The sequence below is a fragment of the Adiantum capillus-veneris genome, chromosome 1 (genome assembly GCF_014529385.1).
Source record: "Adiantum capillus-veneris isolate H3 chromosome 1, ASM1452938v2, whole genome shotgun sequence".
NCBI classification, from domain to species: domain Eukaryota; kingdom Viridiplantae; phylum Streptophyta; class Polypodiopsida; order Polypodiales; family Pteridaceae; genus Adiantum; species Adiantum capillus-veneris.
The window spans coordinates 153059013-153085006 of NC_140931.1; the positions used below are offsets into that span (position 1 = coordinate 153059013).

Below are 25994 nucleotides of genomic sequence, written 5' to 3' on the forward strand. Positions count from 1 at the left end.
CGTTTCCATTAACAATCTCAGAAGCATTCAAAACCATATCCTCGGGTGCGTATAAGAAAGTAAACTGCATACCACAAATACTGTTGAACAGATTTTAACACTTTCATAAAGCTTGGCTGCAGCCTTTCACTCTTACCACAACAACAATGAGGTTGAGCTGCCTTCGCATCTTCACACAGACTGATTCAGTTGTAACTTGCAACGCGACATGCCTTGTTGCAGCCTTAAAGTCAGTGGAAACTTGCAATAGCAAATGTCGAATGACAGAAAGAGCAACACTGTTCTCTGTGTGTGTCACTCTTTAAACATATTCTGTACAGGTTTACAAAGGCTATTTGTGACATTGATGGCACAAAGGGCACGGCCCTTATTTTCGTTCACTCTCACACCAGCTTCACAGCAAGAATGCAAGTGATCACAAGAAATCTTTTTCCTGATAAATTGTGGATTTTGTGCTTCCACATGGGTTCGAACAAAAGCACAGCTAGGTTGAAAAGCTTCAAGTTTCTGTTTTTGCAAAGGCTGATGCCTTGCAGATTGGACATTGGTTTTTTCGCAAGAGCCACTCCTCAATGCATTGAAAGTGATGATTGTGACCACACTTCAGTGTACCCAGCTCATTGCCTTCTTCAAAATCTACCTGTGAGAAAAATGAAATGAAATGAATGAGATGTGTCATTAACCTCTGCAAAAGGCCAAAATGACTGTGCGCGCATGAGAGAGAGAGAGAGAGAGAGAGAGAGAGAGAGAGAGAAGAAAAGAAGTTTTTAACATCATAGGAACAATTCTAAGAGACCTCAAAGATCTCTATCCGACAGGGCCGAAGAAAAGAAAGAAATATTTTTTAACGTCTATGTGAAGCCGAAGTTGGCCTGATACAAACATGATGCCTTGGGAACAAATCTAAAAGCAACAAGGCTTTACCTGACAAATGCTGCACTTTAATTCGCTGACTTCCTGAGTAGGAATAAGATCGCTGCTTATGGAGTATTTCTTACTCCTTAGACAGCTTGATATGGTATCTTTTTCCAAACCCGTGCACACATTGCCGATGCTTTCCTCCAAAGCCAAGAGGTCCTATGATACGTATATCACAAATTTACTAACCACAGAAGACTAAAGAAGTTAAGATAGAAGATAGAAATCACAAAAAAGATAGAAAATTGCCTCATATGACATGCTGTCAATATCAAGGCGCAAATCCCTGTACTGATCTTGTACTGGTATTCCACCCAGAATAAGGTTGGCCTCCCACATGAAGACTTGCTGCTGCAAAAGGCATTATGGACAGGGTGAAAACAAAGAGATGGCGCAAAAAATGACTGATCTTATGTACAATAATTACCTCAGATATCCCTCCATAAGTGAAACATTCTTGACCTTCTTCAAAAGGCTGCAGAGGAAATTGCCTAAAAGATCTAAAGACAGGGGTGTCTGATGAAGAATGCAGCTGGTAACCCTCTTGATACTCCGGAGAAGATGCTGCCCTGCTTAGATAAGGACTCTGAAGGGTGCTTGTATACGAGCGTAACAAATCTGGGTTAGACAAATGCACATCAGGACTGCTCATGTAAGATGAAGGAGATGATATTACTTCGAGTGACCGTGTTCTATGGGCCATGCCAAACAGAAATGGGACTCGTGCTGTCCTTGAAGCAGATGATGTTCCAGAGAACACAGAAGAGCTTGAAATGGCACGATCCCGTGTGCCAAGGGACCTTGGAGCGCTGCCAGACAGTCCAGAATTTATCCAAAGGCTAGTTGTGTTCCTCCTTTCACCACTATCCATTGCAGCTGAATCTCGTTCATAGAAGCTACTTCCTTCAAGATTTCCCACCAGCCTTCGTGACAAGGTGTCTTCATTAGACACAGACATAAGCGATGTCTCACAAGAATCTGTAGAAGATCGAGAAGCATCCCTATCCCCTCTACTACGACCACTGTTAGAAATCTGCAGGGCACTGTTAACACGAGACAATGCATTACTTGATATTATAGCATCTGGCTTCACAACTGTTGGTCTCATTAAGCACCAGGTGCCTGTCCGAAAAGATGACTCCGAGTCACTTCTTAATCCAGTAGATGACTGATTGGAATCGGTTGCCGCCCCTTTCTCACGCAAGAAACCACCTAATCCACGACGCAGGTTTTTGTGTACCAAAGACCCTGCACTGCTGATCAGAGCTGTTTTCCCATTTCTTAATCCATTGAGAGACTCTCCCCTGTGCTTGATGCTACGAGCTGTTCCATGCTTGTCTAAAGAGGCAGCTGGTGATGAGGTCACAGTTGGAAGCACATCACAAGAAGAAATGCAGCTGAATTTCCTTAGACAGCGCCTGCTTTTTCTGTGCCTCAAACCATGGCCTGATATCATGCTCTCTTGAACAGGAAGCCTCCTTGACGTAGTAATGACTCTTCCAAAGCAGCTGGAACAACCTGAGGTAGTCTGACCCAGAGCTTTCTGTGGGGGATGTACATTCCTAGTTTCTGCAGCACTCCTACCAAGGCTCGTACTGGCTGAAGAAATCTCAGCAGAGTTCTCAACCGCTGTAGACCCTCCAACCATACCGACACCTCAAAGTTGCCCTCTCAATAGCACTTTCCAGCACACCACATTTATGTCCCGCCCCTAAGAAGAGACCTCAGTTGCTTCAAGCTTGCCTCGACTGAATGCATCTGACAACTGGTTAAATTTGCCACAGACTTTACTGCTCCTATCTCTGTCCATGACGAGCTTGGAGCCAAGTTTGGGAAGAAAACCTTTAGATGTGTTTGAAACACGTTCCATTCAACCTTTTTTGGTCAAGATAGCTGACTCAAACGAACCCTACCTTGAGTTTGCCGAAAAGCGATCGATTGGGTCCTAACTGTGATCTAGACGTGGTTGTGACCCTACTTGATCTGTCATTCAACAAAAAACCCAAAACACTTAACTCATCAGACATTATAACTTAACACCAAAAGTTAACACCAAGTGCGTGCAGAGTCAATTGGTCAATAAGCATTGCACCAATTAAAGGCTACAGCAGCAATACTTTTTGCTCTCAGCATCAAGGCATAGCAGGTGTAATGGCTGCAGGTAGCCAGTTGCCCACCCCGCACACCATGAATCAAAGCAGTAAAGTTTCATATTTTCAATTCAAGTCATAATGGCATTACAATTACAGGTCCTTTGGAGCTGGTATAGGAATGTATGGGCTCAAGAAGAATCGGTGAACAACAAATGAAAGCTTCTCTTACTGCATGACAAGATTAAGGTTAAGCAGATGATTTGCAAGCTCTCAAACACCATACGCAGACAACTTAACTATTTTCACTCTTATTCCATTGACAACCTTAGCTGAGTTTCCATAACAGGATGCAAGGTCTGCAACTACCGTTTCATTCAAGAGAAAATATCAGTAGGCAACATTGCCTGCAGCACAGGATGAGGTCACTGACAGTTCCAGGTAACCTGATGCGATCTTAAAACTTGGGAAATAAACCAAAAAGGTAAGGATAGAAGAGAGCTGGAATGCTCCGGACACTGACCTGTTACCACTCCTTAGAAGGGGTTCCTGTGGCTACATGATGCTTATTGGATTGGCTTTTCTTCAAGGCAAGCTCGAAGTCTAGGTAGGATATTTTTAGGCCGTCAAAAATACATAGAAGGCGTTTTTTACTAACACTGGCATAAACCATATACCTTCATAAGTTCAGAATAGTCTGAACTCACGAATTATAAGAGGGGATAAAACATTAACAAATCTACAAAAGCAAGGGACACAAGAAAACAAGAAAAAGAACACTCTATTTGCTACTAAACAAAAGATAACACAAACCAATATTAACTTATAAATGTTTTAAGAAAAGGCATATGCCAAATAAGTTGAAGCAGCTTACTTGGCTAGTACTCAACTCTAAACTAAAAAGGATAAGACATCTCAAAGACTTACTCCTAGAAATCAGACTCCACACAACAACTTCAAAGGGAACAAATTCTGAAGTCCTAATGTAAGCAACATACTAGAAATGAATACTACTACGAACATATGAAGAGGAGACTGAAAATAACCAAAGAAGTACAAAGGTCCAAACTTGACAATATGTGACCTCAACTTTGCTGCTTGTCCAAACGGGAAGGATAAGATTATCACCTTTATCATGCATAGCTTGGACAACAGCTATACCATGTTCCACTTAGAAGAGGAGCAACACCTGCAGCAATGCGGCTTCTGGTCAAAGAGCAGCAGTAACCCACTAATTTCAGTGGGGCAGCAGCTAGGAATAGCCTCACCAAGCAAGATGGGATGTCACGTACACAATGAGACACATGGACAGGCTACTACAAACAAGGTCTAATTCAAAGTCTAGTGAGACTGCTATTGTGCACCTGTTCCAGCTTTTACACACTTCGTTCAACTACCTTCATCTTCATCAAGGACTCAAAAAGACTTGCAAAGACTTGCAGATGGATAGCAAGATTCTTTCTCAACACCAAGCTTAGGCCGCGGCTCCTACTTGTTTGGAAGAGCCTAGAGTTTCTAATCAGTCTTTGAACTTTGAAGGATGATGTCGCAAATGAGTTAAAGGTTGTACATCGCTCAAATACTCTAGCACGGATGTGTGTGTTGGCTTCTCACATTGTGACTCGTGGGCCAGACTTTGGAGCAAGATAGATAGACTGATTCCCGCAGGAGGCGTGGCCAATCTTGGACTTTTCCTATAACCTATAGCTATTTATATATTTAAAGGCCCTTGACCTAGAAGCGCATACGAGGAAAAGCTACTGCTCCCAAAAGCTATCTGCACCAAAAGCTGGCGCCCAACTTTCCTTGTGGCTATCCGTACAGCTTTCCACATGATCGTCTGTGCATTCTGTGATTTGCGACGTAGATTACGGGTTTCCATACGACTGCCACATCAACGTTGTTTTCACGTTTACCGGGTGGGTCCATACAAGACGCCACTTCAGCACTTTTAATTGGTCTCGACCGCTTGTCCATGGTTGGGATTTAATGGCCCTAACGTCCTTAGGGGTCATGCCACGTCATCAACTTGGACAGCCCCCCCTCTTGAAAGAAGAGTAATCATCAGCCATTAAACCTGCAAAACTCAATCCAATTCCTTAGCAAAAACTGCCTTTATGCATACATGTCAATGCCCCTCATTACTAGACAGCACATTCTCTACAATGCATTACACCATACAAATCCACAATTAGATTTTCATCTAGTCATCTCATCCGCATTGGGGCTCTTGATATTCTAGCATAGCAATGATAGCCATCGCACCCAAACCGTGTTGGTCCTATCAAGGGGTGTCTCGATGCACTAAAGTCTAAGATCACATACCCAAGCAATCTCATCCAATTTGGAACTATTGATGCACCAGATTTATATGCTTCACAAAATGCTTTACAGATAACATAGAGTTCACGTGTGCAAACAGATCACATAAAACTTTCAAATTTAACTACACGCTCCCCAAATCGAAGTCAAGGTCGTTCAAAAGTTCCAAGTACAACTTAAATTCTCCCAAAACCGAAGTCCGCGTCATTCAAAGGCCATAAACAGCCAAACGTCCCCAAACGGCAACCTGTGTCGCTCAGAGGGCTGCGATTACAACTAAACGCTCCCCAGACCATAGCCTACGTCATTCAAAGGTTCAAATACAACTAGACGTTGCCCAGACCGCAGCCTGCGTCGTTACGAGGTTCTCAAATAGTATTGAAACAAGCCTTTAAACCAGAATCAAACAAAGTCAATCGACACCAAGACAAGTTAAAACAGATAAAATCTATTTTAAACAATTTGCAAACAGTGTTTTGAATACAAAGCAAAACTAAAATCATTCAGGGTTGGTTTCTGTTAGTCGAACTCAAAGGATGAGTGATTTGCCATCCTAGATGAAAGTGATGCTTTTGTTTCGTAATTGAATAGTAGCATCGCTCTTATTGTGCAGAGGCATGCCCAAAAGAGCATCGCAATCCCTAACTTCATGATGTGGAAGTCTGCCCTTCCGTGGTACCCTTGAATGGTGACAAGGGCTCCAATAATCAATTAGTGGTACAACTTTATTGGTATCTCCTGTGGCTAGCTCGGTTTCCATGGCTGCAGCAAACTAATCATACTCAAAGTCCATCCACATGAGAAACTCTGGACGGATGAAATTCAAAAAGGCTCTTGGATCGAAGAAGATAAGAACTTTGTGGCCACTACTCTTTCCATTGGCTTTGCACATTTCTTTGAAGCATTGGGTACAAAGATACCATAAATATTTGGAATAAGTCCTACTACAGTTTTGGGTTAATTGGTAGGAGGTTGCTCGAGAGGTTTATCACCTTTATGGTGACACACGTAGATAGTGTGCCCATTCTAAAAGCATTCAAAGCATCAACATTCTAAAAGCAACTTTCTCTCTCTCTCGTGCGCGCGCGCAAATGCGGTGTACACATATTCACCCTCCACTTAGGTCATTTTTTCAGCATACGCTTTCACTCATACACATTCAAGGACAGTACTAGTCGCTAGGTACCTCTAGGTCGAGCATGACCTTAACTCCATGCTAAGTTGGACATGAGAATTCCCTCCCCTATAATGTTGCTCTCTCTCTCTCTCTCTCTCTCTCTCTCTCTCTCAAATGCAGTGTACACATATATTCACCCTCCGACTTAGGTCATTTTTTCAGCATACACTTTCACTCATACACGTACTAGTCGCTAGGTACCTCTAGGTGCAGTCGAGCATGACCTAAACTCCATGCCAAGTTGGGCGTGAGAATTCCCTCCCCTATAATGTTGCTTCCGCACTCTAATGTATATTGAAATTGCTATATTTATGGAAAGTGTAAATTGTATAGTTCTTGCCATAGGCCCTTGCAAGCGGGTGGTCAAACAAGGCTATGCAAGTTGAGTTGAGGTGTTGCGAGAATCTAGAGAATTTGTGCGTTGTTGTCAAGAATTCTAGGTGTTTGTCAATAATTTATCCGTGGTAAATTCCAATCTTTCTTTTATAAGTTTGTAGCTGACCACGACATGGTCCATAAGCTCCTCGATTGTCGAGACTTGCTTCAGTAATTTTGTAACAGATATAGAGGCCTTTTACAACCAAACACCCCCCCAGACCGCAGCCTACGTCGAGTGAGCGGCTTGGTAACTATAGACATCCACCACTGCATAGCACTACATCTGAGAAAAATTGTGGCTTGAAAAACATTTTGATCCTTCTCACGCAAGTGATCTTGAATTCCTTATGGCTTATGCCCTATAAGAAAGAGCAATGAAGACGGGATCGTGCCCGATGCGCGATGGAGTAAGGGTGGGAGTGGCTAATAAGTCCAAGGTCGGGCACGAAGATACTTTAATAAACTCCAATAAACTTTGAAAGCGCCACCTTGCTCTGTATGCTCTTTGATAGGACCAGTATGCTTTCAGAAAAGCAAACGTCCGAAGCTCTGATACCACCGTCACGGGGATGGGCACCACATGCCAACAGAAAAGAGCAAATTAAACAACTTTAAGCACTTCAAATAGCACTGAACTGAAAGAGATGCAAGACACACGAGACAGCGAGTGGCTGAGTTCCACCCCGAGAGAGCACTAGCCCCAAACATTGGGGAACCTTTCGATATTTCTTTATATTGCTTGAACTCAGTACATTGCCGGTACTCCATCCTCTGCACCTTCACCCAGAAGCCTGCCAGAGAATGAGCCCTTGGCTCATATTTAAAGGCACTTGGCCTATGAGAAGTAGTTACATGAAAAGCTTCAAACTCAAAAGCGTTTGGTATCAAAAGGTAGCGCTTGCGCTCAAATCAGCTAGTGTAAATTACGAAAATCCGTACCAAGTGCCACGTCAGAACAGTCAATGTAAAACACAAAATTTCGTACATCTGCCACTCCAACATGTCGGCACAAATTGCAAATTGTCCGTACAACTACTGCCACATCATCAATTCTCCACGCAAGGGTTTTGGTGTGTGTGTGTGGATCATGATCATCAATTCTCCACGCAAGGGTTTTGGTGTGTCCCCTGGGCCCCATTGGACGAGGTCCCATAAGTAGGTAGGAACTCTTCTTTAAAAATAGGCCACTCGCGAGTCTCTGTAAGTTGGTAAAACTTTTGCTGCAACTTCTTCTTAAGGTTTAAATCTCTCGGTCGAGATCTGCAAGTTGGCTCCGTTCTTCAGTGGCTTGACATGTCAACAGTTTGTGACAGGCCCCTTCACAAGAATATGACTTATTCCTCCAGAAAAATTACAAAGTGTACGGGCTGATTTTCAACATGGAACCAACCACCAACAAACAAAATAAGCACACAAGCTTCTTAGTTTCCTCTTGTTTGCACATGCTTTCATGAGCGCACACACGAGTTGGAGAAACTCACCCACCCATGCGCTACCTCAACGGCCTATCAATGATCACACAACCGCTTATCTTCTCTTGCACGTTGAACGCAGAAGAGTGAAGTCCTTTGTTCAAGAAAAATTCAGAAATAATCTCTTTACGCATCCCCCCTTCACCCGATTACTTGATCAACACATTCTTCTCCATGATGTCCTCCTTTTTCACATGAGCTTGAGGGAGAGAGACAATTGATGCATAGTTGGAGAGAGAGAGAGAGAGAGAGAGAGAATACAACTCATGAGAATACACGCAACAGTAGGGCTTACGAAAGAATGTACGTAAGAGTTGGGATAGAGCTTTGTTGCTTCTCCGAGCATCCTGAATGAGAGAGGAGGTTCTCTTTCTATAAGAATAGGCTCCTCTTGGCCGAAAGTGGTGTTCAAATTGGAAAGTGATAGTTGCGCATGATTTCCCTCTTGCTGAATAGTAAGAATGAGTTATAACAAGAATTAGAAGTTTCACTTAAGAAAAAGATGTTGGGGTCCATGAGCGGCTTCAACGCCAAGTCATCAACCACAAGTCTTTGACCATTCTGATTTTAATTCTGACATCCATTTTCTCAAATTCTGAATGGAAAGCTAAGAAATAGAGCCTACACTTTAAAAAGTTTGTAAAACTCTAAATTTAGTACAAAGCTAACATTGCAACATAGGAAATATGTCACAAATTGCTGACATGTCAAGCCACTCAAGAACGGAGCCAACCTTCATATCCCGGCCAAGGGGCCAAAACCCTAAGAAGAAGCAGCAAAAGAAGAAGTTTTACAGACTTACAAAGTCTTGACGAGTGGCCTATTTTTAAAGAAGAGTTCCCACCAACTTACAGGACCCCGTCCGATGGGGCCCAAGTGACATAAAGGCATTAAAAATAAAGCAGAACACACCCAGAAGACTTTGCACAACAAAATATGATGACGTGGCACATATACGGACCTTCCGCAATTCGCGACGGATTTTTAGGAAAATCCTGAAATTTTAGGAAAGTGTTTTTTTCTCTGGCTCTCTTCAATGCGCAGATTGCAGAGGAGGTGCTCCCCTGCTGTTGTACTTTGCGAATCAGCAATTAAAAAGAAATACCGAAAGGGGCGCCAGTGTTTGGGGCCAGTGCTCTCTTGGGGTGGAACTTCGCCACTCTCTCTCTCTCTCTCTCTCTCTCTCTCTCTCTCTCTCTCTCTAACTCTCTCTCTATCTATCTATCTATCTATATCTATCTATCTATCTATCTCAATTCGATTGTTATTGAAGTGCTAAAGGTCTGTTCAGTCTATTCTTTTCTCTTCGCACATGGTGCTCGTATTATGACAAAATACTTGTCCTTTTGCAAAATACAAGTCGCTTGATCAACAAACAAATTTCATGTTGTCACTCGATGTTCTTACGCGTAACGCATGAATGCCTAAATGATACATTTCCAAAAATAACATTATGTATGCCATCAAACACATCCTTATTGTGAGACTAAAGTGAATTCCGTTCGTTCCATACACTGTATCCTTCCAATTTCTCCCTTATGAAGGCAAGAGAGATATGGTTCATCATGCTTTACAAGCATGTCCAATTACTTCCCTATTATAGGGAAAAGCATGTCACACGGCCATTTCATACTTCCCCACTCAGGGACAAAAGCATGTCCAATTAATCATGATTCCATAAAACACAAGAACACATGTCCAAAATGAAAGCATCTCGTGGAATGTGCTGACACAATAGGATTTGAGGCAAGAGATACAGGCATGATGGGTAAGACATGTTGGTTTGGGCACACCCCTCTTCTCAAAGACTCTTAACAACATAAATTGCTTAGTCTGGCTTTCCCTCTTCTCAAAAGGATGATCTAGACGCACAGTCTGCCACCCCTCTTCTCAAGATGACCACAATATAGACTTCTATAGCTAGCTTTTCCTCTCCGTGAAAGAAGATTACGTGCAAACTATTTAATTGGACTCTCCCTCATCATGGAGGACTCTACCTACTAACAAGATACCCTCCGGCTGCAATTCATATAGATTATATGTGACTGCTGCAGCATACAATAGCTTTTTCCATGCAGCCCCCTTGGTCTATTTTTCCTAGTTATGGAGGACTTTTGCGGTGTAAACTTCTCAGACTGACTTTTCTGGAGTTTTGTGGACCAGCCGCCTTGCCACTTTGGGTTGCGGCTTCTTCTTCTTTTCTTTAGAGAGGCCACAAATCTTCATCGGCAAAATTGGACACTTATCGACCTATCACACTCCCTTACATCCATTGAGTCTATCTCAGGCTACACTCACTTCAGGACCTATCTCTTTTGAAGCAATACCTTTCCTTTTCAAAGGTGGAGAATAACACTTGTCTACAATGCTTACGATGCCTTCTTACTATGGAGACCTCTTGGTGGCTATGACGACACTCCTCTACGACTCCTGAGTCTATCTCAAGAGTAGTTGCTACACTCGGTTCGGGACCTATCTCTATTGAGCCTCTACCTTCCCTTTGAAGAGGGGGAACACAACAATTATCTACACTGCTTATGATGGCTTCTTACGACGGAGATCTCTCGACGGTTAAGATTCCCAGCCTATTGCTACGCTTATCGCTCGTGAAGTATTGTCCTTCAATGGGTATCGCAACAAACCACCTTTTTTGTTTTTTGTAAGGAAAGGAGACTGTCACGAGGATGTGGCAGTTATTAACCATGTCACAGAGATGTGGCAACTGCTAACCTTGGTTGTTGGTTTCTTTCCAATGGGGTTTATTTTATTTGTTTAAGACCCTCTTCTTGAAGTAGCAAACGGTCGGACATTGTATGGCCAATGTGAACGGTAGATTCAACCGCAGACGGGAAGTGGTCGACACTGGAATTCGTATGGTAAGAGGATGTCTAGGCTCAGAGCAAGATCATATAGGTCCCCCCGTCGCACTTAGCAAGTTGGTGGATACTAGGAAGTGAACTCAATTAAGGCGTAAAGTCAAGGTGGGACTTCCAACAAAAAGTATCCGACAGTTGGGCCACATTGCATTTTTGGATGCGGTCCCAATGAGGATAGATGGTCAGAAGACCAGTGGGAGCCCAACGGAAGCATCTCCTAAAATTTAGGGAACTGCTATTTTGGGCCACGAAATGTGTTCGCGTCATTACCTTCGGTATGACTAGGGGAACACTTTACAACTCTGCCGCGAAGTCAACTAACGCACCAGTTGAGATATTTTTAGCAGGGAAAGCCCAAACTCGGAAACTGGGCGACGTGTCAGCTTGTGAGCGATTCTGCCACTCTGGGAGGCAAAAACGAGCTGCATATCATCAAAGGGGGCGCCATTTTCAGCCACAGGCGGATTGTAACAGGTACAGAAGCTATGGAATGCTTACCTTGCCCTCTATGCACAGTATGGTGACGGGAGTGATGCCCCGCACGCTACATACTGCTCTCTTTCTCCCCTACGTGCAGTTATGTGATGCCCCACAAGAGGGCTACTCATTTGACTGATGTACAGTTGTGTGGGTTCATGCTTTTGTGTTGAGGCAAGAGCCTCCTTGAGCAGGAACAGGGGTAGCTAACTGCTGCTCCAAAGCAGGCACTGGTGAGGGTCATAACCTCACCGTACAGGTGCAAAATCAGCGCTGTGTATGCGCTGTAATTTCACTGTTTTTCAGCCATACGGACGCCAGGATCATTGGGAATCGTGCCCCACTGGCAAAGGACAGTTAGGGGACTGTTTGGGGCTGAAAACAGGGCAAAAACCAGTAAATACAGCGTGCTGAATTTACTGTTTTTGGACAGGAATCAGAGGGTATACGACAGTGCAAGCGAGTTCCAGCAAGGGAATGGGTTTCGCGCAAGTTTTGGGGCTGTTATGCTGCCGAAATTTGGCCAAATCAAATGGTATCTAGGTGGATACACGTGAAGGATTCCCAGGACCTTACCTTGTAATTTACCCTCCTAAAGAATAAAGAAATACCGAAAGGGGCGCCAATTTTGGGGCCTACAGGTTGTCGGCGTCTGCTCGGAGCATTCTAGCTTCTGAGCCGTGTGTGTATTCAAGTGTTAACTCCCGTCGCAGGTTCTCTTTGCAAAGTGCTCTGTGTGTGTGTTTAAAGTAAAGAATTTCGGGTGAAAGCCAACGCCTACCGCCCTACGGGCCGGTTTCATGGTTCCGTTGCCGGGACATCAATCACTTTTTCCTCAAAGAGTGAGCCTGGATTGTTCAGGGTAAAGACACACAGTGCAAGAACACGGGGATTACACTATGGCCGACAAGGGGAAGGGAATTATGGAAGAGGGTTCCTCTCCAAAGGACAGGCAGGAGATTCCTATGGTTTTTGAGATTGGCGAGAGCTCACGGCCACGTCAGTCTGTACCTACTGTCAACGTGAATGTCCCTCCAGTAGTACAGGGCTTTATGACAGGGCAACTTGAGGATGATGCGTTTAAGACTCAGTTAGTTGCCGCGGTGAATGTCTTTTCGCAGCTGGTGCAGAATCCGAGGTTTATGGAATTCTTGCAAGCGCCACCAGTGCAACATCAAAATAGGCAACCTACGCCGCGTACGGAGCTTGTTGAAGCTCAAGCCCAGGTACTTCATGAGGCGCAGGAGGAAAGGGAACACTCGCATGTTGCGGAGTCGGGGGCTCCAAAGCAGGTTCCTCCCGTGCTTGAACAGGTGGCTAGAACGCCTATTCCACAGGTTATGCCCGTTCAGCCCGCCACCTTTCAGAGCCAGCATGCTGTCTTGAATGGACAGGGAGCTGGATACCAGGCTATGCACTCAGTTTTTCCACCACCCACGGTACATCCTGGGTATTTCGGGGGTGGATCAGTGTTCCAAAGTATGGCTGGTTATGCGTCTGGAAGTCAGCCGTACATGCCAGGAACAGTGTTCGGGGGTATGCAAGGCATCATGCCCAACCCCATGTATGGTACTATCGGCATGCAGCAAGGTTTCCACGGCAACCAGGGCCAGTTTGGGGTGCCACAGGCTCATTTTGGCATGGCTGGTTTTTCTGGACAGCAGCCAGATATCGCACCTCTGACGCAAAATGTGAATGGCCAACACGTGCCGATCATGCCTAGTACAGTGCCCATGTTGCAGACCATTCCGTATGACAACTTGGGGGCACTAGAGAAGCCGAAGGCTTACAAAGAAGGTGGTGCAGCAGTAAAGTTCAGTACCTTCAGTGGTTTCGAGGACAAGACAAAGGCACTCACTTTCCTCCAGCAGTTTGATACAGCTTATGCGGGAGGGAATTTTACAGAGGCCTCGAAGGTCAGGAAAGCTGCCACTTTCTTAAAGGACAATGCGCTTACATGGTGGACGACATTGTTAATGCAAGGACAGGCACCCGCCACTTGGGTTTACTTCAAGCAAATGTTTGCATCTGCTTGGCTATCAAATGAATTTGAAGCCGATGTCCTGACAGATTGGCACCAGCTTACTTCAGCTTCGTGCAAGAGCTTGCTGGAGTACAATAGGAGGTTTTGTAAAGCGTTACTCTCAGTGACCTCCTACAGATTTGTGCCACTGACAGAGCAGATAGAGAAGTATTGTTGTGGGCTGCCTAAAGGGCTTCGTGATTACTGTACAAAGAACAGAGTGGCTACCCTTACTCAGCTTATGGAAGTTGCGAACACTGGTCTTGCCCTGTTGAAAGGAGAGGACAGTGGATTTCCGAGCAGTGATAAAGGAGGGCAGCAGAAGAAAAATTCAGCGAAGAAGCCCTTTGTGAAAACGGCTCCTGATGCGTCACAGGGGTCTGAACAGGCCACCAAAGACAAGGATTCAGCTGGGACTTCTGGAGCGCAGGCAAAGAAACAGAAAAGGAAGCCTTTTGTGCGCAAGTCGCTCGAGGAAAAGAAGGTCCTAATGGCTGAGAACAAATGCTTTATATGCGAGCAGCCTGGTCACTTTTCTATCAATTGTCCACAAAGGAAAAGGCCAGCTGACTCAGAGGATAAAGAAGACCAGAAAGGCAAGAAGCCTAAACCCACGGCAGGTTTAGTGCCAGACATGGTGGGTGACAGGCCCAGCACAGATGCCAGTGAGTTATGCAGGGCATGGGGTAAAGTTAGGGATCAGACGGCACTCATCTTCTTTGATCCAGGTGCCAAAGCCAGCTTTATCTCACCAGAGTTAGCTATGAAGCTCGGCATCAAAGCTGAAGAGATGGGGTACACAGCAGAGGCAGGGTTGGCATGTCCTGGCCACTCAGAGTGTGTTACTCCCATCATTGGAAAACTGCGTCTGCATATTCAGTCGTATGTGGACACTGAAGAGTTTTACATCATGCCGCTGGAAGGTTGTGACGCCTTGTTGGGGATCCCGTGGATGTTCCGAGTGCATGGAGTCTTGGATGCCTACAACAAAAAGATCACTGTACAGCATAGGGGCAAAACTCACATCTTGGATGTAAAGCTTAAAGGAGAGTCAGTCCCTATTGTATCTGCTTCTGCTATCACTTCTGTAATAAAGAATCATCTTTCTGTGTACTTGATTTTTGCACGTGATGTCTCAGATAGGGATCAGTCAAATTTATCTGTGTTAGATAAAGAAAGGTCAGCATTTTTGCAAAAGTTTAGTGACTGTTTTTCTGATTCATTACCGTCGCAATTACCGCCAGAGAGACCTGAGGACCATCGGATAGATTTGGTGCCAGGGTGTAGCCCACCAAATAGACCTCCCTACAGGGTTAGTGCGGCACAGCAGAAAGAGATTATGGGCCAGGTTGAGGAGTTATTAGAGAAGGGGCTGATTCAGCATAGTTCTTCACCCTTTTGCTCCCCAGTGCTCCTAGTGCAGAAGAAGGACGGCTCATGGTGCATGTGTATTGATTACCGTGCGTTGAATAAAAATACCATCAAGAATAGGTTTCCTATTCCTCGCATTGATGATATTCTCGATCGTTTAGAGGGTGCTGCAATTTTCAGCAGGATAGACCTGAAGAGTGGGTACCATCAGATTCGTATAAGCCCAGAGGATGTGCACAAGACTGCGTTTAGAACGACATTTGGTCTTTATGAGTTTCTAGTGATGCCGTTTGGGCTAACAAATGCTCCAGCCACGTTCAACAGAATGATGGACCGGATTTTCCGCTCGCATCAACAGTTTGTTGGAACATTCTTCGATGACATGATTGTGTATTCGAAGAATGAAGAGGAGCATAGGCGTCACTTGACCATTGTGTTCGAAGAGCTGCGCAATCACAGGTTACTTGTCAATCCTAAGAAAAGTGAATTCTTCCTCGAAGAGATCCACTTTCTGGGCCACATAGTCTCAAAGGATGGCGTAAGAATGGATCCCGCAAAGGTCGAAGCTATCAAGACATGGCCAGACTTGAAGACTGTGCACGATGTCAGAAGCTTCTTGGGATTGTGTTCCTACTATAGAAGGTTTATCAGAAATTTTGCAGAGATAGCATCGCTTCTTCACGCATTGCAAAAGAAAGAGGTCACTTTCAGATGGACCCAAAAAGAGATTTCAGCTTTTAGTCTCTTAAAGGAAAAGTTGACTTCAGATCCAGTTATTGTTTTGCCAGATCTCAGGAAGTCATTTGTGGTCCAGTGTGACGCGTGTGGCAGTAGCATCGGAGCAGTGCTAATGCAAGATGGACGGGTAGTAGCCTATGAAAGCCGAATTTTGCAAGGGCCAGAGAGGACTATGCAAGTCTATGAGAAAGAACTCTTGGCCGTTATTCATGCGCTTTCTAGCTGGAAGCACTACCTCTTAGGTGCTGATTTTGTTGTCCAAACAGATCATCAGACCTTGCGATACTTCTTGACACAGTCAAAGTTATCCGAAAAGCATATGCGATGGGCAAACATTCTTTCCATGTTCCACTTCCAGATTATGCATGTGGAAGGCAAGAAGAATGTTGTGGCTGATGCGTTATCAAGAAAGCCACAAATTTCAGCTGTGTCAATTCCTTATCATCATGAGTTAGATGACATGAAGGAACAGTATACTGCTGATGAAGATTTTGCAAGGATCTTTGAACAGTTACAAGAGGGGCAACATCACGAGCACTACCTCCTCAGAGACGGTTTTATGATGATGCATGGCAGACTTTGTGTCACTAGGCCACTGCGACATAAGGTCATGGAAGAGAGTCATGTCCCACCGTATGCAGGGCATCGTGGCATTGATGCAACAGTTAAAGCGGTAGAGACGTTCTTCTATTGGCCTACCTTGAGGAGAGATGTGGATGCCTTTGTGCGAGCATGCATAGTTTGCCAAAAGGTCAAGTTTGACAGGCAAAAGGCACCAGGGTTGTTACAACCACTGCCGATTCCGGATAAGCCATGGGAAAGCATTGCTATGGACTTTATCTTTGATCTTCCAAGGACACCAACAGGGAATGATGGTATATGGACCATTATCTGCAGGTTCAGCAAGCAGGCCCATTTTATCCCTGTCAGGAAGAAGATAAAATCTGATCAGATGGCACGCTTGTTCATGTACAATGTGTTTAAGTACCATGGTATGCCACAATCGATTATCAGTGATCGTGATCCTCGCATGACCAGTTTGTTCTGGAGAGGATTGTTTGAGAACATGGGTACTACGCTCAAGTTCTCGTCTTCGTTTCATCCACAAACTGATGGACAGTCAGAAGAGGCCAATTCTACTGTCTTAGATCTGCTGAAATGCTATGTGTCAGATAATAAGGGCAAGTGGGAACAGTATTTGCCTATGCTTGAGTATGCGTACAATAATACAGTGCATTCGTCTACTGGCAAAGCACCTTTTGAAATTGTTGAAGGCGGCAAAAAGGTTCCTCCCATTTTGCATACAAAGGACAAGATCTTTGAGGCAGATCGATATGTTGAGAACTTGGATGAGATGTATAAGAAGATTAAAGTTGCCTTGGAGAAGACTCAGGCAAAACAGAAAAAGGCTGCTGATCGTCACCGTCGTGAATTGCTGCTATCACCTGGTGATTGGGTTCTTTTAAGGTTCGAAAAGGCAAGGTTAAAGAAGATGAAGGATAAGGAACGGCTGTTTCCTAAGCTCAGCATGCGTTACTATGGGCCTTTTCAAGTGCTTGACAAGATCAGCGATGTGGCTTACAGGCTGAAATTGCCTGATGCGTGGAAGATTCATAATGCGTTTCACGTGAGTCTTCTAAGACCCTTCGTGGGTGATGTGCCAGAAGATATGCCAGTTGAGGATCAGCCAAAAGTTGAGGAACTTGATGAGATCCTGGTACCTGAGCAAGTTTTGGCACATAAGGACAGAAAAGTTAAAGGACAAGTTGCAAGACGCTATTTGGTGAAGTTCAAGAACTATCCGCCTATGGATGCAAAGTGGATGGAAGAGCATGAACTGTCAGAGTCACCAAATGTATTGCAGCTTTACCTTGAAGCCTTTGGGTTACAGCCTACTTATGCCCCAACCCAACGTGTGCAAAGGAGGGGTAATGATAGAGCTAGTACATCAAATGTACATATGAATTCAGTGCCATAGATGGAAATGGCAAAAGTATGAAGGCCTCATTAAGTCATTTGTATCTATGTATGTTACGACCTTTCTTGCGGATACATGCGATGATAAAAGAGTGTTAATAGCACAAGATCATCAGTGGCGTGTATTTATGGTATGCAATCGAGGACGTTTGCGATTTCAAGAGGGGGGTATGTCACGAGGACGTGGCAGTTATTAACCATGTCACAGAGATGTGGCAACTGCTAACCTTGGTTGTTGGTTTCTTTCCAATGGGGTTTATTTTATTTGTTTAAGACCCTCTTCTTGAAGTAGCAAACGGTCGGACATTGTATGGCCAATGTGAACGGTAGATTCAACCGCAGACGGGAAGTGGTCGGCACTGGAATTCGTATGGTAAGAGGATGTCTAGGCTCAGAGCAAGATCATATAGGTCCCCCCGTCGCACTTAGCAAGTTGGTGGATACTAGGAAGTGAACTCAATTAAGGCGTAAAGTCAAGGTGGGACTTCCAACAAAAAGTATCCGACAGTTGGGCCACATTGCATTTTTGGATGCGGTCCCAATGAGGATAGATGGTCAGAAGACCAGTGGGAGCCCAACGGAAGCATCTCCTAAAATTTAGGGAACTGCTATTTTGGGCCACGAAATGTGTTCGCGTCATTACCTTCGGTATGACTAGGGGAACACTTTACAACTCTGCCGCGAAGTCAACTGACGCACCAGTTGAGATATTTTTAGCAGGGAAAGCCCAAACTCGGAAACTGGGCGACGTGTCAGCTTGTGAGCGATTCTGCCACTCGTGAGCGATTCTGCCACTCTGGGAGGCAAAAACGAGCTGCATATCATCAAAGGGGGCGCCATTTTCAGCCACAGGCGGATTGTAACAGGTACAGAAGCTATGGAATGCTTACCTTGCCCTCTATGCACAGTATGGTGACGGGAGTGATGCCCCGCACGCTACATACTGCTCTCTTTCTCCCCTACGTGCAGTTATGTGATGCCCCACAAGAGGGCTACTCATTTGACTGATGTACAGTTGTGTGGGTTCATGCTTTTGTGCTGAGGCAAGAGCCTCCTTGAGCAGGAACAGGGGTAGCTAACTGCTGCTCCAAAGCAGGCACTGGTGAGGGTCATAACCTCACCGTACAGGTGCAAAATCAGCGCTGTGTATGCGCTGTAATTTCACTGTTTTTCAGCCATACGGACGCCAGGATCATTGGGAATCGTGCCCCACTGGCAAAGGACAGTTAGGGGACTGTTTGGGGCTGAAAACAGGGCAAAAACCAGTAAATACAGCGTGCTGAATTTACTGTTTTTGGACAGGAATCAGAGGGTATACGACAGTGCAAGCGAGTTCCAGCAGGGGAATGGGTTTCGCGCAAGTTTTGGGGCTGTTATGCTGCCGAAATTTGGCCAAATCAAATGGTATCTAGGTGGATACACGTGAAGGATTCCCAGGACCTTACCTTGTAATTTACCCTCCTAAAGAATAAAGAAATACCGAAAGGGGCGCCAATTTTGGGGCCTACAGGTTGTCGGCGTCTGCTCGGAGCATTCTAGCTTCCGAGCCGTGTGTGTATTCAAGTGTTAACTCCCGTCGCAGGTTCTCTTTGCAAAGTGCTCTGTGTGTGTGTTTAAAGTAAAGAATTTCGGGTGAAAGCCAACGCCTACCGCCCTACGGGCCGGTTTCAGAGACTAATCCTTTTACTTGAAAATCTATGAGAACACCAAAATGGTGCCTATTTTGAGAGCAAGTACATCACTGTTTACATAGCACGACCGTATGGAAAATTGTCAAAACGAGATACAACTAGGCACATGGCCAAACTGAGAAAACTAAAGGCCGGGGTAAAAACCTCTCCTAAAGAGAGTAAAAAGTGCCCTGGCCATAGTTACCCAGAACGGGAACGGGGACCAGGAACAGGAGGGTCCGGAACATGACGGGAACGGGGAGAAGGAGGGGGACCGAAACGTGAACGGGGCAGGAACGGTCGACTAGAGTAAGGTATGATTTACCTCCATTTGGCTTAGTCCCAAATCAACTCCTAAACAACCCCAGATCTTCCCTCTAACTACCCCAAACAAGTCCCCCAAACAACCCCAAATATGCCTCCAAATGCCTACTTTTGCCTGTTCCGCCCCCCCCCCCCCTCTTCTAGAACGGTGTTCTGGTTACACCCCATTCCGGAACGACGTTCCGTTCCCGACTCTGTTTCGGAAATGACACTCGTCCGAAAAGCCGTTTCGGAACGTTTGGGCTATGTTCCGACCGTTCCCTATTACACTGGCCCTAGCAAGCTAAGTGGAGAGGGAATGTCAACAACCTCTGAAAGATAGGCTCTTCGACCAAAAGCCCAATCAACAACTTCAAATCAAGAACAGGAGCCACCAAAAGCCACCAGCAGTGAAGATGACAGTGAGCAGTTGCGAGAAACTCGGTGTCGGGCAGACGTCCACCAACCATAGTTACAGGGGACGGGGGGGACGGGCCCTAGGGTCGGGGGACAGCCGTAACCGGGCCGGGAACACTGGGAACGTCGAGGGACAGACGGAAAACGGGCCGGATGGGCGGGTCGCAGGGGGGACGGACCGGGGACGGCCGGGGCCAGCGGACCGGGGTTGGACGGACCGGACGGGGACGGTAGGGGTCGGTCGGGGTCGGACCGGAACAGATTCAAAAAAATGGCTGTTTTTTACCGTTTGCAACGGCTCTGTGCAGCCCCAACTGCCATATTTTTTAAGCCTTGGCCCTTGGGAGGCTATAAAAGGCTCCCTTGGGCCTCTTAATACTCATAGTCTCAATGCTCAATGCTCATTCCATTTCCCTCAAGCTCAAGGCTCAAGCTCAAGGCTCAAGTTTGAACTTTGAAGCTCTCCTCTCTCTCTTCTACCCCCTTTGAAGCTCTCCTTTACTCTCTCTCCACACAAGCTCTCCTCTAACCCTTCTAACTTCTAAGCTCTACTCTGTCGAGTCTCTCCACCATCATGTCATCTCAAGCCAACTCCACTTCTCAAGCCGCTTCTTCTCGAAGGAGGCCCGCCGTGCAAACGTGGTCGTGGTGGGATGAAGTCGACTTTAGCTCGCGTGGCAAAGGTGGCGGTGCAAGACCATGGACGTGCAAGTTATGTCCATACAAGAGATCGGGTGGTTCAAAAAAAGTGCGAGCCCATCTTCTTCATGAACACGGTCACGAGGTGAAGTTTTGCCCTCATGTAGCTCCCGAGAAGAGGTTGGATCTTCTTGAGAAGCTCACGGTGTATGAGGTTGCGGAAGCGGCCAGGAGGGGCCGTTTTGTTGCCGTTGATCCCTCCGCCACGGCGACACCGCGAGAGCAAAGGGAAGCCAACCTTGACGACATCTCTCGAACCTTCAAGAGCCATGGATCTACACCGTCCTCTTCCCTTCCGCATCGCCAAACCACTCTCAACGAAAATTGGAATCCTAAATTGAAGGAAGAGGTGGATAGGTCGGTTGCCTGATTCTTCTTCCACGACCACATTGCCTTCCATGCTTCGCGGTGAGTTTCCCTTGGCATATGCACATTGCAATCTTCCATTTTGTATTCATAATGGGTTATAATTTCTCGACTCTCCATACTAACGCAACATGCTCTATTTTGTGTCGATAGGTCTCCATACTTTCGAACCATGGTTACGAAAATAGGGGAATATGGCTCCTCTTATGTGCCACCTTCATCGGAGAGGCTTCGCACCACCCTCCTTGACAAAGAGAAGCTTGCCGTGGAGCAAGCGGCCCAAGCAACAAAGGATTTGTGGGAGACCAATGGTGTCTCTCTTCTTGTAGATGGATGGAGCGACACCCGCAAGCGGTCCATCCATGGGGTGGTGGCCTACTCTCGGGGGGAGATGTACTTTGTGGAGTCACATGATGCATCCGATAGTGGCAAGGCCGCCGAGATGCTTGCTGCGGAGTGGACAAGCACCATAGAGATCACCGGCCCGGAGAATGTCCTTTGTATGGTTGCAGATGGAGAGGCGTCAAATAGGGCAGCCGGAGCTATCATTGAGGGCATGTATCCCAGCATCCATGTCACATTTTGCATGGCGCATTGCCTCAATAACCTCCTCAAGGACATAGGGAACTTGTCATGGATTTCACCCACCATTGGTGACGCCTCTCGAATTGTCTCCTTTGTGCTCAACCATCAAAAAGTGTGCCATGAATTCTCAAAGAGGAGCCACTTGTCTTTGCTCAAATATTCAGAGACAAGATTTGCATTCAATTGGCTTATGCTAGGCCGCTTGTCTACATGTGGCGGAGCCTTAAGGGGCCTCTTTCTCAGTGATGAGTTCCAGGCCATGCCGGAGTCTACATCAGCAGTAGGATTGAAATGCCGAGAATGGGCCGACGACGCCGCTTGGTGGGAGGAGGTGAAGACTCTTGACGCCATGGTCAAGCCTATTCTACACCTACTTCGAGTGGTGGATGGCTTGCAACCATGCATTGGCAAAGTCTACGAAGCCATGGATCGGATGATAGAGGCACTTGAGAAGCTTGTGCCTGACCCTGTTCAGTATGCGGAGATTCATGGCTTGTGTGAGTCGAGGTGGAATGGATACAACTCTCCACTTCATGCGGCAGCTTATGTGCTTGACCCTGAGTTTCAAGGAAGGCGTCAAGAGACCGACAAGGAGGTGAGCAAAGGATGGCGGCTTGCATTGGAGCGCCTTGAGCCTAGCAGTGACATTAGGCGCAAGATTAGAGACGAGCTACTCAACTACAGGCAAAAGAAGGGCTCCTATGGATGTGTAGATGCACAGCTTGATCGCAACAAGATTGGCTCGGTTTTGTGGTGGAAGGACTATGGAGGAGATGGCCCACATTTGCAGCGCTTGGCTGTTCGTGTCCTTAGCCAAGCATGTACCACTAGTTGCTTGGAGCAACTATGGAGTGTGTACAGCCACATTGCCTCTAAGAAGAGGAATTGCCTTGGGGTTCAGAGGGCCAATGATTTGGTGTTTGTGAGCGCTAACTTGCGCATGCTTGCCAAGAGCGTCACACACAAGGCAGATCCTTTCACTGAGTGGGAGATGGCACAAGAGAATCCATCTATGGCCGATACTCTTTTGGAGGAGCTAGAGGAGGATTTCGAGCCTCAATGCGAGCCTCCCAAGCCGGAGCCCTCATACGTCGCTGACAACCTCGACTACGACGACGATGTGGAGAGTCAGCAGGCGAGCACTTCTTGAGTTTGATGATCATTGATCACTCGACTCTCGAGTCTAGACTCTTGAGTCTATGACTCTACCTACTACATAGCCCTTTGTACTTTTTGTTATCCTTGAGGCCTCAGGCTTGTCCTAAGTCCTTTAGGCTTTTTGACTCTTGAGCCCTTGTGGCATGCACTTCTCATTTTGTATCCATCGATCATCGATGTTTTATTAGCACATTTCAGCCTATATGACTCGTGTTCTTTGGTCTATTTAGTGTAAATTTATGGTCAAAGTGATGCTCTATGTGTGTGGCATGTGTGTAGGTCAAAAAATGCCAAAAAAACTCTCTTTTTTTTGCCGTTCCGAACCCCGTCCCCGTTTCTTGACTTTTGCCGTCCCGACCCCGTTCCCGACCCCGACCCGCCGTCCCATGTAACTATGCCGCCAACTGGTAAAATCTGAGAAGGAAAAGAGACATGGTCTTCACGAGCCATCTTCAGCAAATGGACTATTCAATCTTCTGGATGAAAGCTTCTTGTCAGCTCTAGCGCAGTGCTTTCTTACGCACCTTGTGACCTCTGACTGAAGTCTCTTGGTCATGTCAGTTGCCCCTTCACAAATAAACGCGTTGTCAAGATTCATAGAAAAAGCTTTACTTCTTTATTAGATGAATCCCTACGCAAATATCTTTTAGCAGGTGTGTGAACCTGTTATTTACATTAACCTTTTGAAACTTTAGGACTTGGGAAGTTTGATTCGAGACAATCAACTACTGACAATTCTTGTGCATTCAAAGGAATAATTTATGGCTTCATCCTACTCCAATTTTGGATCCTCTTTCACCCTTCAAGAAGTTCACTTATGACTTGCACCCTAATCGGGACTCAGCTCCATGTTCTTGCCAATCACTTGACCATGGCCATTATGGGATTTCAAACTCCCTGAACCGCCTCCACTCCGATAAACACAAGACCCTGCACATCATGAAGGGTTTGATAGGTAGAAAACATAGCAACCATTATCACGCAAAACAAGAACTCTGCCAAGCTTTCTCTTGTGAGAGAGAGAGAGAGAGAGAGAGAGAGAGAGAGAGAGAGAGAGAGAGGAAAGCAACAGAGACCAAACTCAATCCCCCTCAATGCAAAGATCTAGGTCATGAATTTCTCCAAGTAAGAATAAACAAAAACTCAGCTTCATCACTTTTTCGAAAGGAAGATCCCCAAACCATGCCCCATTGTGATCTCAGTATCACTATCCACTCATAATGTTGTTACCTAAAATCTATGGTGCTTGAACAGAGCTGAGAATGCAAGCTATTTCTCTAGATTTATCATACAGCCCCTCACCATCATACGATTGCAAGAAAACATGTGTGCTGCTAGCTGTGATGCAAGAGAATGCAAGGAACAAGACAAGCTCGCATCACAGGTGCAAGACCTGGAGACTCTACTTGTTACTTGACCTACACAATAGGAGAGAGAACTGTACAGCTTAGAATCTTTTCACAGACTTCCTTGGTTTTAATTTACTGATTTTTGACATCTTCTGCTAAAAAAGATTGACCATACCCACCCTAGGATCCATTACCCATACTGTAGCCATTCTAGTATCCAAGATGCCACAATAATCACATTACCAACAAAGCACATATTTAACCAGACAATGGCATTTTCCTTTACATGGTTTGACAATTTTTCCTGAGTCATAGAATTCTTTTACTTCAATCGGGGGGATATAATCATAATACTGCACAAACAATGGTTTAGTGTTGCAATTTCAAACAAACGACAAAAAAGGAACAATGCACAGACACTTAAGACATGACATAAGTAGTAAGATATAATCTTACGGAAACAAAAACCTAGCAGATTTGTGTGTGTGTGTGTGTGTGTGTGTGTGCGCGCAGCAGAATGCAAATGGCCATTTAGAAAGGATAACCTACTATGTGTGTATGCAGTACTGTTTTGAAGGCTTTACACGATTCCATGAGTGTCATAATCCGGCAAAAAATAGATCTGAAAGATTAGTCAGTTAGGGCTGATTTCAGTGGGCGGAACCCCCTGCTGACTGTTAAGGTCGCATGTAAACATGTCGATTGCAAGAAGGAGACTAGCCATATGAGTTGCAGAAGACAAAAAAACGCAGCAAAAGAGTAATTAAACTGCTGAAAGATTGCAGAAAAAATGACAAATGCAAATTAGAAGGAGACAAATGCCACAGCGCGATGGCGATTCACTAAACATGGCAATCTTGTTTTTTGACCGCAGAGCAGAAAACCCTAACCTTGCATTGAAACTGCAGCAGAGATGCATCGATGCAAAAGAATACTCCACGAAGAAACCCTAATTCCGATCCGATGACGGTGACAAAGCCATGGCGCGGCGGGGACCAGGGAATGAGAGCGAGACAGATGAGTGGGAGAGCAGAAGAAAGAAATGAAAAAGAATTGGAAAGAGAGCGCGTGTGGGAAAAGAAATTAAAGATGCTTTCGTTTTCTTAGGTGCAAAGAAAGAAAGAGAGAGGGGGGGAGGGCAACTAACAAGGAGCGGGGGAGGGAGGGAGAGAGGACAACAAACAAAGGAGAGGGTCCCTTTTTGTGTGTGTGTGTGTGTGTGTGTGTTGGGGGGGGGGGGGGGGGGGGGGGGGGGGGGGAGAGAGAGAGAGAGAGCGCTTATTACCATCACTTATATCTCATTTTGACTTCAAAGAAATTAAGAAAACAAACAACAAATGAAAGAGAGAGAAGAAGAAGAAGTAGAAAATCAATCCCACACATCTAATTTTTTTGAATTCAAAATTTGATCATAGACAACGAGCGCTGAAGTATTTCTGTGGGTGCATATTGATCCGGGCTCGATTTTAAGCCACACTAGACTTATTTCCAAAAAGAACAGACCAGAATGAAAGAAGTAAGGGTGAGGCTTTGAGACCGCATATGAAAGAAAGATGTAGCCTAGAGAGTCAATAAAAGAATGTGCGAGAGAGGAGAAGAAGAAGAAGGGGGAAAAGAGAGACAAGAGA

General features: G+C 45.5%; 1 protein-coding gene across 3 annotated transcripts; it reads right to left on the reverse strand.

Moving 5' to 3' along the window:
• Positions 1-78: 78 nt before the first annotated feature.
• Positions 79-25448, reverse strand: LOC147465825 (uncharacterized). 3 transcript variants are annotated; one of them, XM_086522260.1, is made up of 5 exons: positions 25257-25448; positions 1346-2901; positions 1168-1266; positions 925-1077; positions 79-640 (listed from the first exon to the last, which is right to left on the reverse strand). In XM_086522260.1, the coding sequence occupies exons 2-5, from the start codon at positions 2564-2566 to the stop codon at positions 500-502; spliced, it is 1614 nt and encodes a 537-aa protein (XP_086378386.1). In that variant the 5' UTR covers positions 2567-2901; positions 25257-25448; the 3' UTR covers positions 79-499. The 3 variants fall into 3 exon arrangements, with proteins under 3 accessions (XP_086378386.1, XP_086378371.1, XP_086378379.1); XM_086522245.1 differs by having other exon boundaries at positions 1168-1269; positions 25257-25445; XM_086522253.1 differs by lacking the exon at positions 25257-25448 and adding an exon at positions 24916-24973 and having other exon boundaries at positions 1168-1269.
• Positions 25449-25994: the final 546 nt, after the last annotated feature.

Coding starts and splice junctions, on each gene's coding strand:
- LOC147465825 (XM_086522245.1), bottom strand. CDS start 2,566: ATGGTTGGAGGGTCTACAGCGGTTGAGAACTCTGCTGAGATTTCTTCA. Junction 1,270..1,345: donor CTTATGGAGGGATATCTGAG/GTAATTATTGTA, acceptor TGCCTTTTGCAG/CAGCAAGTCTTCATGTGGGA. Junction 641..924: donor TAAAGTGCAGCATTTGTCAG/GTAAAGCCTTGT, acceptor TTTTTCTCACAG/GTAGATTTTGAAGAAGGCAA.